Raw genomic sequence first — 15,162 nt, forward strand, 5'->3', positions numbered from 1 at the left:
CTAGCCAATCATGTTCCTCCGCTACCTCGCACACCCACCCTTTGTTGCATACCCCGACCCTGGGTCCTCATCGGTCCTCTTATACCAACTAAGGATGGACCCCGACCACGACAACAGTTTGGGACTCGTTAACCAAACTCCTTCGCCGGTAGCTGCAACCCATCATAGACCACTTACCGTGGGGAATTAGAATGGGATCCCCACCCCACCGCTTGCCCAACCAGGGTCAAGTGTCTACGGTAAGCGCATCCGTTGATGTACGAGAGGTGGAAACACTTTTGACTACTCCGTCCCACTCCGGATCTTATGGTTAACACGGGTATTACGACACAAGAATCACTGGCGATATTTGTTGTTTAATCCTAGATGGATATTAACCCTTGCAATGGAACCTCCACCATATCAACACAATCCATGGTTCCATTGCCCACCACATAGTCATATTCATAGTTATGAAAGTAGTGGTTTTGGTTTTTATGCAATAGTGATAACCATAATACTTTGCAAGTAATTTGATAGAAATACTCAAATGACATGAGCAAGTGATGAACTTGCCTGAACACTGCAAAGTTTTGCAGTTGGAAGGTGTGGACTGACCCTTGTCCTCTGCCTCTGAAAAATAGCATCATTGTCCGATAAGGGCAATGGTTAAAGAGGCAATTATGCATGATTCCATTTTTAGGGTTTGTTCCCCCCTTCCGGTGTCGTTATTATTTCATGTAAGAGGTTAATACTAAGAATAATTTGAGGATACTCCATTCTAAGTAAAATACAACCTTGAAATGTTGTCAAGGTGTTTTTAAAGTCCAAATGCATTAATGGACTTAATTTCATTTATAGAAAATTAGGTGTGTGATTTAAATGATTATTTAAATCATCAAAATAGGACTTATTCATAATTGTCTTTCAAAGTTCTCTTTGATATTTTATTTAAATAGAGAATTTTATGCTGATCATTTTTCGTATTTTTAAGAGCTTTTAATAATTTTCTATTGAATTTCAAAGTTTCATATTTTTGTTAAATTGTAAAAGGTCCTTTTTGCCCCTGGGCCCACCTGTCAGGGTGGCCCAGTGGGTTAACCCTAACCCGAGCCGCTCGTCCGGCTCGGTCGGACGCACCCGTCCCCTTCCTCACGCGCACGCGCTAACCCTAACCCTCTGAGCTCTGGCGACACCCGCGTCGCCGCCGCCTTTGCCGATTTTCTCCGGCCGACTCCGGTCATCGCCGGCGGTGAGATGGGTATCAATCGAACCGCCGTTCGACGGCGCTTCGATTGATCCGCATCGATCTGCTTCTCCTCGCCGCCGCCGTTCTTCCCCATCATTCCCGTGACATGACCGCGGCGAATCGCCGTGATCTCATCGTTGCACACGAGCCTAGCGCCAGGGCGTGATGGCGCCGCCGGCCTGCGCCGCTGTGGTGCGGAGCGCTGCAGCGCTAGTCGGGCCTGGCATGGCCTGGCCAGGTGCCGCCGTGCCTTCGTCGCGCGCCGCTGTGGCCGCCACGGCCACGCCTGCCGTCTGCTTCGCTCCAGGTACATGCGCCTCCATCTTCTCCCTCTCTTCATCCTCCTCTATGCCATGCTCTAATTACTCGTATGCCTCTCCTCATGGAGATGCTGGTACTGCCTACTGCTGTTGCTTCTGCGCCTCTATGTGCCTTGCGCCAAGCCAGCCCTGGTGCTATGCTGGCTGCTGCCATGCATATGTTGCTGCTGTGCATTAGCCATGGATTCTAGTTGCTGCTGCTCTTCTATTTTGCTCTATGCACTTCTGTTGCATGCTCAATTCCTACTGTGGCCTTTCTCGTGATTGTTCATGAACATCCGGTGATGCTCATGGCCTGCTGGCTGGCTCCTGTGATCATTATTGCTACTAGGATATTCTGTATGTGCATAATCTTGTCCCTGGCTTGATCGTTATGCATGATCCTTGTAGTATACAAGTGCCAGTGTCTCTGTTCCTGATGCTATCTTCACCAATTACTCAAGTGTATTCATTTATGGTGTTCTGGCTGGTTTACTGTGTGAAATTCTTGTAAATTTACAAGTGCCAGTACCCCAGTGTGCTCTTCTGTGTGCTATAATTACATGATTATGCTCAATTGAGCATTGTTACTGACTAAATAACACCATCCCTCATTGGTGTGCTTCTGAATACAATTGTATTTAATTTATTTACTTATCTGTGATGCAATTGTTTATGAGATGTGGCTATATAGTTGATCTGGTTAAATGTGTGGTTGCTAGGCTTGGCTCTATCATGTCTTAGCATGCTCTAGCAAGCTTCTGATGATCATATGATCATCAGTTGCTTGTAAAATCTGCTGTGATATGACTGTGCCTCTCTTCTGCTCATCTTTGTGTCTCGTGTGACACCAAAATCTGTTCTGATGCATGCTCTTGCTTGCTCAAGCAGTTGGTGATGCTTGCAATGATCCATTGGATCAGCTGCAAGACTCTGGTGCTTTGATTCCTTATAGGATTCACTTATCTGTATTTACTAGATTTACTAAAATGGATAAGTGATGTGAACTGCTTGCAGTAATGATCATTTCATTGAGTTTGGCAGGCTAGATGGATGCCACCACTTGGTTGGTACCCTAGCCCTCCTTTTGAACCCATCTGGGTGATGATAACTGTGCATGGCTTATTAGTTTGGGCTGGTTCAGTGGTTGAGGTGACCTTGACAGCAATTCATTGCTGTTTAGGTAGCTCCCACCCTTGTTGGCTTGCTATGGCTTAGTGAATGCATCACTGGTAATTCCTTGTTGGATTTCCAGTGATCTTTGATGTTGACAAACAAGAATAGACACATATTGTCTATCTATCTGATGGTGTGCTAGGTTTTAGGTGCTAAGTGGCTTTGGTTGAATAGATAGGATCATTTCCTTGCTGGATTGCCTTGGTTATGCCACTGTTTTGGTCTAGCCAGTGTTCCCTTGGTGATTTCCTATTGGCTTCACCCATTTTTGCTTGCACCAACTGACTTGGTAGCCAGATGATGATACAACTGGGTATTCTACCCTTCGTGTTCCCGTGATGCATTGTATGCTTATTTATGAGCAAAACTTGGTTTTGCTCGTGTTGATCTGTTTATACCTCACTCCAGCTCCTAGAAAATGGTGTGTTGGTGTAGAGGTTTTGCTTCGTGTCGCTTTCTTGGCTTGCCCTGCTCCTCCTTGTGGCTTGTGCTTGATCTACTCCATGGTTTACTTCTCAACAGAAACAGCTTCTTTGCTTGAGCTGTTCCTGGATGAAGTTCGGCTATGTGTTCTTCCCTGTTCTAAGTGTTCTTGTTTTCGATGACTTACCAAGATGCTCGCCGATGAATGAGCTAGGGTTTGGCTCAAAAAGGTTATATATGATGCCCTCTTGCTCTCTCGGTCGACAGCTTGGCCTCGGTCACTTTGGTGACTCTCCCCGGCCGTGTATGTGCCGGTAGACATGCACACCGCCTTGTGAGCTGCTTGTGTAGTTCCTGGTTGGAACTTGGTTCATTTGGTGGATCAGCTCGGCTGATCTTGATAATATCCTCCCACCGCTCATTTTTCTTGCTAACCTCGCCAAGTGGCAATGCCACTTGGCATAACACTTGTCTTTGTCTTTGTTTGTGTATTCACAGTGAACAATGTGATGCTCGATGAAGATCAAGATCCTCTTGGCAATATCTCCATGATGATCATCTTGTGTAGTTTAGGATAGATCATTAACTTGTAATTTTTCTTTATTTTTCTTTCTTCAATTCTGCCATTTATGTAATGTGATGTATTAATCATTTATTTCACTTATGAATATTGTAATGACAATGTAATTTGTGTGATGATCAATAAAGCTCAAAGTTTTCTCTAATGAGCTTTACTTTATTATAATTGTCCATATTATTTATTATTGATTAATTACTTAATGAATTTCCTCACAATTTAATTATTTAGGGTAATTCTTTAATGTTTGAATTTGAAATTCAAATTCAACATTGGTTTAAATTCAACCATGTCACTTATCAAGAATTAAATCATGCAACTCTCCCCTCTCTTCTTAAAACCCTAAACTAATGAAGTGAGGTGCAAGTTTGTCGCACTCTCGAAACCCTTACCCTGTAAGGTGTCGAGAGAGAAACTTGTCCCCCTTCGATGCAGTTTTTGTTTAAAAGCGCGAAATTTCCCCAGAATTTACTATGCAATGCACATCCCTTTCTAAAATCTACCCCTCGATCGTCTCTAAACCTGGGACATTACAGCCTTTCCCCCTTAAAGAAAACTTCGTCCGAAGTTGTGGTTGTAATACCCGAACAGCTCGGTATGTTTTCCTCGTGTCTTCCTCTTTTTCCTGTGGCTTCCCTCTCGGGATGATGCTTCCATTGTATCTTGCAATATTTGATCGCCTTATTTCTGAGTTGTTTCCAGCTCTCCTCGAGAATCTTGGCTGGCTTCTCGATATATGTTAAGTCTGGTTGTAATTCAAGCTCATCATGTGATATTGGTTCATCTGGGGTCTTTAAGCATGTCCGAAGTTGTGACACATGGAAAACATTATGAACTTGAGCTAACCTTCCCGGTAAATCCAATTCAAAGGCTAAACCTCGATTCTGACTCAGTATCTTGAAAGGTCCTATATATCTAGGACTGAGTTTTCCTTTTACTCCAAACCTCTGGAGTCCTTTCATCGGGCTTACCTTAAGATAAACCATGTCTCCAACTCGTGGCTCCCATATCCTTCTCTTCTGATCGGCATAACTCTTTTGCCGACTTTGGGCTATCTTGAGCCTGTCTCTGATAATGTCAATGATTTGTTGTTTTTCCTTGACATAATCAGGGTTGAACTCTTTGCTTGCTCCGGCTTCATACCAACATATTGGTGATCTACACTTCCTTCCATACAGAGCTTCAAATGGTGCCATCTTGATGCTGCTTTGATAACTATTGTTATATGAAAACTCTGCTAGTGGTAGGTGTTCTTCCCATGATCCTCCGAAGTCTAGGGCACAAGCCCTAAGCATATCCTCTAATATTTGGTTGATTCTCTCGGTTTGTCCACCGGTCTGGGGATGATAAGCGGTACTATAATCCAACTTGGATCCTAAAGCTTCGTGAAGTCGTCTGCATGCCGATGTGAACACGGATCCTCGATCCGATACTATCTTCTTTGGCACTCCATGCTTACTCACGATCTCTTTGATGTAAAGATCGATAAGTTTCTCTCCTTTATCCTGCTGGTTTACCGCTAAGAAGTGTGCACTTTTCGTCAACCGGTCCACGATTACCCATATCATGTCCTTCTTTTTGTTAGTCATGGGTAGTCCGGTGATGAAATCCATCCCTATTTCTTCCCATTTCCACTCCGGAATAGGTAAAGGTTGTAACTTTCCTGCCGGACTCTGGTGTTCAGCCTTCACTCTCTGGCATGTATGGCATTCTGCCACATATTGTGCTATCTCCCTCTTCATGTTATTCCACCAGAATAGTTCCTTTAGGTCCATGTACATCTTTGTACTTCCCGGATGTATGGAATATGGGGTTTGATGAGCTTCCCGGAGTATTACTTCCTTAATTTCAGCAATATCCGGAACGCAAATTCTTTTTTGGAACCATAATGATCCAGATTCTCCTCGGTGAAATTCTGATGGTCTTCCCTCATCTATTCTTCTCATCTCTTCTCCAATGAATGGATCGTCCAACTGACCCATCATTATCTCATTCTTCAAGTTAACATTAAGCTCATCGGCTACTTGCAACGCCGATAATCCTTCATGGGCTTCCTTCTCCCAAAGTTGTATTTGGGCTTGGCTTATTTCCTTCCTCAACTCCGGTGATATTTCTTGTTCCACTCCTCCGCACTCTTCCTACTCAGGCGTCTACTACTACATTAGCCTTCCCTGGTGTGTAATTGATTGTCGTGTCATAATCCTTGATCAATTCTAGCCATCTTTTCTGTCTCATGTTGAGTTCCTTCTGAGTGAAGAAATATTTGAGGCTTTTATGATCTGTATAGAGCTCACACTTTGCTCCATAGAGAAAATGTCTCCAAGTTTTTAGTGCAAATACAACAGCTGCTAATTCCAAGTCATGTGTTGGATAATTCACTTCATGAGGTCTGAGTTGCCTCGATCCATAGGATATCACTTTCCGATCTTGCATGAGTACGCAACCCAATCCATGTTTGGATGCGTCACAGTACACGGTGTAATCCTTGCCAACTTCGGAATCGCTAACACCGGTGCCGTGGTGAGTTTCTCCTTCAGAGTTTGAAAACTCTTCTCACACTCCTCTGACCACACGAATGGTGTGTTCTTCCTTAGCAACTTTGTCATTGGTCCTGCTATCTTAGAGAATCCTTCAATGAATCTCCGATAATATCCTGCCATTCCTAGGAATCCTCGGATTTCCTTGACAGTCTTGGGTGCTTCCCATTCTAGAACTGCTGCTACCTTACTCGGGTTAACAGCGATTCCATCTTTGCTAATAACATGACCAAGAAATTCCACTTGATCTAGCCAAAATTCACACTTGCTAAGTTTGGCATAAAGTTGATGTTCTCTTAGTGTTTGCAACACTAACCTCAAATGTTCAGCATGTTCAGCCTTGTTCTTGGAATATATCAAGATATCATCGATAAATACGATGACAAACTTGTCAAGATATGGCATGAAAATCTTATTCATGAGATTCATGAATATTGCTGGGGCATTGGTCAATCCAAAAGGTACTACAAGATATTCATGATGTCCGTATCTTGAAACAAAAGCAGTTTTCGGAACGTCTTCTTTCTTGATCTTTATCTGGTGATAACCGGATCTTAGATCAATCTTGGAAAAGACTCCCGCTCCTCTAACTTGATCAAATAGATCCTGTATTCTTGGAAGTGGATACTTGTTCTTGATTGTGACGTTGTTCAGATTCCTGTAGTCTCCGCACATCCTTCTTCCTCCATCCCTTTTATCTACGAAGATCACAGGTGATCCCCATGGTGAAACACTTTCTTGAATGAATCCTTTCTGTTCTAAGTCATCCAGTTGCTCCTTAAGCTCTTTCAACTCCTTGGGCTCCATCTTGTATGGTGCCTTAGCAATCGGAGCTGTTCCTGGGATTAGGTCGATAGTGAATTCTATCTCCCTATCTGGTGGCATACTGTAATTCTGCAGAAACACATCCCGGAATTCATTTACTACAGGTATATCCTCTAATTTCACCTCCTTCATGCTGTTCAGCTGTAGCTCAACTTCAATCTGTGTATGTTTGTCGCCTTGGTAGATCATTCTACTTCCATCCGGACTTTTCAATGACACCGTCTTGTTTACACAGTCGATCAATGCTCCGTTAGCTTCTAACCAGTTCATACCAAGAATGACATCAATGTCCTTCATCGGTAAAATGAACAGGTCCGCGTCAAACGCGCACTTATTGATCATAATGACTTGTTTTTGTTTGGCATGGGTTACTACTATCGTTCCCCCCGCAGAAAGTATGGTTATGGGTGTATCTAACTTAGTGCAACTAATCCCATGTTTGATGATGAATTGTTGAGAAATGAATGATGTAGTTGCACCAGTATCAAAAAGTACTTTGCCAGGATGAGTGAGTATCTGGAGCGTACCTATCACCGCCTGATCAGAGTTGACCACCTCCTCTAGACTGGTACAGTTCAGCTTGCCGAAGGGCTTCTTATTCTTCCAGTTGCCTCCGGTGTTTCCTCCTCGACCTCCACCTCCTGACTGACCTCCTCCAGTGTTTCTCTTGGGGCAATCCTTCAGCATGTGCCCCTCCTGGCGACAACCAAAGCATATAATCTTTGGCTTCTTACAATCTTTCGCGACATGTCCTTTGAATCCACAGGAATGGCATATAATCTGGTTTGCAGACTGATATCCTTGGTTCCTCCTCTGATTGTTGTTGTTGTTGTTGTTGTACCGTGGCTTGAAACTCAAGCTGGTATTGGGCTTGTTACTAACAAACCTCTTAGGCTCAAACTTGGCCTTTTTCCTCTTCTCTTCTTGCAGTTGTTTGAAGTCATCTTCAAGAGTGATGGCTGCATCCACCAACTCTTGGAATTCCGTTGCTCTCATCATACGTAGCTGTACCTTGAACTGGGGACTTAACCCCTTCAGAAACCTCTTCTTTTTCTTGTCCTCGGTGTTGACTTCTTCAACAGCGTACCGGGACAGCTTTGAGAACTCCCTGACATAGGTCAGGATTGCTTTGTCCTTCTGCTCGAGATTTTCAAATTCTCGACGTTTGAGCTCCACAATACTTTCAGGGACATTGGATTCCCTGAACTTCCTTGCGAATTCCTCCCAGGTGAATACCTTTCCCGCCAGATAAACGGCTACAATATTATCCCACCATGATGCGGCGGGTCCACATAGCAGATGGGTAGCATAACGAACCTTCTCTTGGTCGTTACATCCAACGATGTTGAGCTTTCGCTCAGTATCCATCAGCCAATCTTCCGCGTCCATCGGCTCGGGCGCGTATGCGAAAGATATCGGCTTGGTGTTTTGGAAGTCTGCTAATGTGACTCCCGGGTTCTCAGGTCTCTCCACCCTGTTCTGCCGCAACTCTTGAAAGAATTTATTCTGCTGCTCCAGCGTTACACGCTGTCGCTCCTCCACCAGCTGCATGTACTGGATAAAGTTTTGCTGCGTCATGGGTGGTGGTGGTGGTGGAAACTGATCTCTGGCTGCACCCTCAGCCTCTTCCTTTTCTTTTGCTTCGCGCTCCATGCGCTGCGCTTCAGTCTCGTTTCCTAACGTTCCCGACATAATCCCCCTAGTTCTGCAACACAAGATGATACTCATAATTACTCCATGCGCAAGTTTTCTGAGCTCAACTTTGTGCACAGAACTAGTCACGCAATGGAAATCAAGAAGCAAATCCAAATCATACAAAACATATACCCTGTATATACATACTTAAGTGGTCTTATTACAATACTCAAGTCGATGTGAGTATGCAAACTCACTTATTAAAGTATATATACAAATTTATACAATATTACAAACTATAATACACGTGGTACTTGTGTATTATAGCCTCGCCTCCCTTGGTGGACTCTAGTCGATCTTCACTCCCGGTACATCCCAGGCTTCCATCCGGTCGAACGTGTCGTCCTCCTGATAGACCCTGGAACATAAGGTCTCCCCATTGGCTGGTAATCCGAATCCGATGATGATCCTAGGGAGAAATCAGTGTTTACAAACTGATCGTTGAGTGCATCATAGTCCACCCATCGGGTGTACTCCCCTGTAGCCCCACCATAAGGGTTACCAAAACTCATACCCGACTCAACTTGTGTGGGATATCCTCCATCCACTCCTTCATTACTAGGATAGCTCTGGTTCTGGGTTGTTGCGTCATCATTCATCTCTCCATCAAAATACACAGAAGTACTATGAGTTCCAGTATCATCTCCCCAACGCCAACCCCTGGAATTCTCGATAGGAGTCCCAGAACGCTGGTTGTTTCCGGATTCCTCTCCGCCTTCATATCCCCCATAGGAACTACCCAGGTAATTCCCAGGTGTAGCAGGTGTAGGTTCACGTGCGAGTGGATCAATACTGATGTAGTCACCAGCTGAATAAACTGGTGTGTGCACTACATTCTCCATAGGTTCTTTTCCCCTACTCTCCTCCTTGGGTTCAGTGAATTCCTCAAGCATCGTATCAATTGCTCCTATCAGATGATGGTTCAACTGAAAGAGTAATGATATGAAGTTGCGGCTATTATCCATATATTTTGCCGCTGCTATGGGTTTGCGTTTAGCATATTTGTAGTGGTTGAGCATGGGATCTTCTTCCTCCTGATTATGAGGAATATGGGAGAACTCGGAATCCATAAGCTCTTTTGTCTTATGTTCCCGTATGTCGGTTATGGCTCTCATAACCGCTATATGGTAGGCTGTGTTGGTGGTCCTAGCTTCTCCAGCTGGCATGACTACGCTCATTCCCAAAGATTCGGGAAGTCGCAGTCCTACCCTGCACTTGGCCAACACCGGTCCATCATAGAACATGTACTTCTTTACTGGAATCTGGGGATCGCACCCAAATTCCAATAACATGGCTCGTAGGATATCTGCAAGTCCTCCTTGGTATTCGTTCAGTGTGGAATCCATAACTTTCACGTTTCTTCCCGGTCGTGAACTTGCCATGTTGGCTGTAGAAATAGAAAGATTATAAGATTAGTAATAATGCATCATAATAGAGATAATAAAGAATTATCGCACTAAAACATATGATTGTTGTATTCTCAATTGAATATACACCATATTTTTAGAGAATTCTTTACTAGTCCTATTTGACTCCTAACATTTGGTCCCATTTACTAGGTTCCAACCTAAGGTCAAAGCTTTTGCTCTGATACCAACTGTGGTGACCCTGCATACCACTGCATGTTGTAGTATGCCAGTCGTTGATATAACATTCACGAAGTACCATTCCGCAAATATTACATCCCTCAGAGTAGTACAACAGAACATAGCAGGGTCCATAACTCATTCATTGATTATTACAACTATCATACACATGTCATCTTGGAGCTCCTCTTGGGTCCTAAGAGGAATACTCCTGGGTTCGAGGCGAACCCAACTTAATTTACAATATAAGAGTCGCATTAAACTAAATATTTATTTCCTCGAGCAGCTAAATACTAAGAGTTCGGGCTGCTCGGTTACTACTACTATCGGATATCTCTAGGCTTGTTCTCCTCCGGAAGCCTCCCCGGATCCGTAGACGATGATGTAGTCTACGCCTTCAACACCTCCTGAGAGGTCTGGTTCCTCGTAGCCGATGATCTCGGCTCCTTCATTGTTGTCGTAGTCCTCCTCCAGACGATTCAGACAATCTAAGCATGAGATTTAAGAGTGGTATGAGTACGAGCGTACTCAACAAGTTCATTATAGATAAGAGGTGTTTTATGCACTAGCTACGATATTAGACCAGAAAGTCTAACACCAATGCAGGTTTTGGTAAACATTTCTTCAAGTGATTGCTTTTATTTCAAAAAGCTATGTCCGTCAGCCTTCACCGGTTTACTAGAACTTCATGGAGCTCCTTTCCGGCCGCGTTCGCAGTTCCTTATCCCGGAACAGGGAGTGACAGGTCACAGTTCTTTACACTCTGCAGAGGTGTGTTGCTTTACCCATAAGAGATTTTAACCTTGGTGCCAACCGGGCAGCTTTCCCGTCCACACTTCCTTCGGTGTGAGGCCCGGTATAAGGTCTAGCCAATCATGTTCCTCCGCTACCTCGCACACCCACCCTTTGTTGCATACCCCGACCCTGGGTCCTCGTCGGTCCTCTTATACCAACTAAGGATGGACCCCGACCACGACAACAGTTTGGGACTCGTTAACCAAACTCCTTCGCCGGTAGCTGCAACCCATCATAGACCACTTACCGTGGGGAATTAGAATGGGATCCCCACCCCACCGCTTGCCCAACCAGGGTCAAGTGTCTACGGTAAGCGCATCCGTTGATGTACGAGAGGTGGAAACACTTTTGACTACTCCGTCCCACTCCGGATCTTATGGTTAACACGGGTATTACGGCACAAGAATCACTGGCGACATTTGTTGTTTAATCCTAGATGGATATTAACCCTTGCAATGGAACCTCCACCATATCAACACAATCCATGGTTCCATTGCCCACCACATAGTCATATTCATAGTTATGAAAGTAGTGGTTTTGGTTTTTATGCAATAGTGATAACCATAATACTTTGCAAGTAATTTGATAGAAATACTCAAATGACATGAGCAAGTGATGAACTTGCCTGAACACTGCAAAGTTTTGCAGTTGGAAGGTGTGGACTGACCCTTGTCCTCTGCCTCTGAAAAATAGCATCATTGTCCGATAAGGGCAATGGTTAAAGAGGCAATTATGCATGATTCCATTTTTAGGGTTTGTTCCCCCCTTCCGATGTCGTTATTATTTCATGTAAGAGGTTAATACTAAGAATAATTTGAGGATACTCCATTCTAAGTAAAATACAACCTTGAAATGTTGTCAAGGTGTTTTTAAAGTCCAAATGCATTAATGGACTTAATTTCATTTATAGAAAATTAGGTGTGTGATTTAAATGATTATTTAAATCATCAAAATAGGACTTATTCATAATTGTATTTCAAAGTTCTCTTTGATATTTTATTTAAATAGAGAATTTTATGCTGATCATTTTTCATATTTTTAAGTTATTTTTAAGAGCTTTTAATAATTTTCTATTGAATTTCAAAGTTTCATATTTTTGTTAAATTGTAAAAGGTCCTTTTTGCCCCTGGGCCCACCTGTCAGGGTGGCCCAGTGGGTTAACCCTAACCCGAGCCGCTCGTCCGGCTCGGTCGGACGCACCCGTCCCCTTCCTCACGCGCACGCGCTAACCCTAACCCTCTGAGCTCTGGCGACACCCGCGTCGCCCCCGCCTTTGCCGATTTTCTCCGGCCGACTCCGGTCATCGCCGGCGGTGAGATGGGTATCAATCGAACCGCCATTCGACGGCGCTTCGATTGATCCGCATCGATCTGCTTCTCCTCGCCGCCGCCGTTCTTCCCCATCATTCCCGTGACATGACCGCGGCGAATCGCCGTGATCTCGTCGTTGCCGACGAGCCTGGCGCCAGGGCGTGATGGCGCCGCCGGCCTGCGCCGCTGTGGTGCGGAGCGCCGCAGCGCTAGTCGGGCTCGGCATGGCCTGGCCAGGTGCCGCCGTGCCTTCGTCGCGCGCCGCCGTGGCCGCCACGGCCACGCCGCCGTCTCGCTTCGCTCCAGGTACATGCGCCTCCATCTTCTCCCTCTCTTCATCCTCCTCTGTGCCATGCTCTAATTACTCGCATGCCTCTCCTCATGGAGATGCTGGTACTGCCTGCTGCTGTTGCTTCTGCGCCTCTGTGTGCCTTGCGCCAAGCCAGCCCTGGTGCTATGCTGGCTGCTGCCATGCGTATGTTGCTGCTGTGCATTAGCCATGGATTCTAGTTGCTGCTGCTCTTCTATTTTGCTCTATGCACTTCTGTTGCATGCTCAATTCCTACTGTGGCCTTTCTGTGATTGTTCATGAACATCCAGTGATGCTCATGGCCTGCTGGCTGGCTCCTGTGATCATTATTGCTACTAGGATATTCTGTATGTGCATAATCTTGTCCCTGGCTTGATCGTTATGCATGATCCTTGTAGTATACAAGTGCCAGTGTCTCTGTTCCTGATGCTATCTTCACCAATTACTCAAGTGTATTCATTTATGGTGTTCTGGCTGGTTTACTGTGTGAAATTCTTGTAAATTTACAAGTGCCAGTACCCCAGTGTGCTCTTCTGTGTGCTATAATTACATGATTATGCTCAATTGAGCATTGTTACTGACTAAATAACACCATCCCTCATTGGTGTGCTTCTGAATACAATTGTATTTAATTTATTTACTTATCTGTGATGCAATTGTTTATGAGATGTGGCTATATAGTTGATCTGGTTAAATGTGTGGTTGCTAGGCTTGGCTCTATCATGTCTTAGCATGCTCTAGCAAGCTTCTGATGATCATATGATCATCAGTTGCTTGTAAAATCTGCTGTGATATGACTGTGCCTCTCTTCTGCTCATCTTTGTGTCTGTGTGACACCAAAATCTGTTCTGATGCATGCTCTTGCTTGCTCAAGCAGTTGGTGATGCTTGCAATGATCCATTGGATCAGCTGCAAGACTCTGGTGCTTTGATTCCTTATAGGATTCACTTATCTGTATTTACTAGATTTACTAAAATGGATAAGTGATGTGAACTGCTTGCAGTAATGATCATTTCATTGAGTTTGGCAGGGCTAGATGGATGCCACCACTTGGTTGGTACCCTAGCCCTCCTTTTGAACCCATCTGGGTGATGATAACTGTGCATGGCTTATTAGTTTGGGCTGGTTCAGTGGTTGAGGTGACCTTGACAGCAATTCATTGCTGTTTAGGTAGCTCCCACCCTTGTTGGCTTGCTATGGCTTAGTGAATGCATCACTGGGTAATTCCTTGTTGGATTTCCAGTGATCTTTGATGTTGACAAACAAGAATAGACACATATTGTCTATCTATCTGATGGTGTGCTAGGTTTTAGGTGCTAGTAGGCTTTGGTTGAATAGATAGGATCATTTCCTTGCTGGATTGCCTTGGTTATGCCACTGTTTTGGTCTAGCCAGTGTTCCCTTGGTGATTTCCTATTGGCTTCACCCATTTTTGCTTGCACCAACTGACTTGGTAGCCAGATGATGATACAATCTGGGTATTCTACCCTTCTGTGTTCCTGTGATGCATTGTATGCTTATTTATGAGCAAAACTTGGTTTTGCTCAGGTTGATCTGTTTATACCTCACTCCAGCTCCTAGAAAATGGTGTGTTGGTGTAGAGGTTTTGCTTCTGTGCTGCTTTCTTGGCTTGCCCTGCTCCTCCTTGTGGCTTGTGCTTGATCTACTCCATGGTTTACTTCTCAACAGGAAACAGTTCTTTGCTTGAGCTGCTCCTGGATGAAGTTCTGGCTATGTGTTCTTCCTGTTCTAAGTGTTCTTGTTTTCTGATGACTTACCAAGATGCCTGCCGATGAATGAGCTAGGGTTTGGCTCAAAAAGGTTATATATGATGCCCTCTTGCTCTCTCTGGTCGACAGCTTGGCCTGGTCACTTTGGTGACTCTCCCTGGCTGTGTATGTGCTGGTAGACATGCACACTGCCTTGTGAGCTGCTTGTGTAGTTCCTGGTTGGAACTTGGTTCATTTGGTGGATCAGCTCGGCTGATCTTGATAATATCCTCCCACTGCTCATTTTTCTTGCTAACCTGCCAAGTGGCAATGCCACTTGGTATAACACTTGTCTTTGTCTTTGTTTGTGTATTCACAGGGAACAATGTGATGCTCTGGATGAAGATCAAGATCCTCTTGGCAATATCTCCATGATGATCATCTTGTGTAGTTTAGGATAGATCATTAACTTGTAATTTTTCTTTATTTTTCTTTCTTCAATTCTGCCATTTATGTAATGTGTTGTATTAATCATTTATTTCACTTATGAATATTGTAATGACAATGTAATTTGTGTGATGATCAATAAAGCTCAAAGTTTTCTCTAATGAGCTTTACTTTATTATAATTGTCCATATTATTTATTATTGATTAATTACTTAATGAATTTCCTCACAATTTAATTATTTAGG

General features: G+C 44.1%; 1 protein-coding gene across 1 annotated transcript in view; it reads left to right on the top strand.

Moving 5' to 3' along the window:
- The first annotated feature begins 1,393 nt into the window (after nt 1-1,393).
- Nucleotides 1,394-15,162, top strand: part of LOC127315149 (protein FAR1-RELATED SEQUENCE 5-like) — a 119,238-nt gene continuing 105,469 nt past the window's right edge. The window contains exon 1 of the mRNA XM_071824364.1: nt 1,394-1,535. Within this exon, the coding sequence (XP_071680465.1) occupies nt 1,394-1,535 (142 nt within the window). The remainder of the gene's footprint in view (nt 1,536-15,162) is intronic.

The sequence above is a fragment of the Lolium perenne genome, chromosome 7 (assembly GCF_019359855.2).
Source record: "Lolium perenne isolate Kyuss_39 chromosome 7, Kyuss_2.0, whole genome shotgun sequence".
NCBI classification, from domain to species: domain Eukaryota; kingdom Viridiplantae; phylum Streptophyta; class Magnoliopsida; order Poales; family Poaceae; genus Lolium; species Lolium perenne.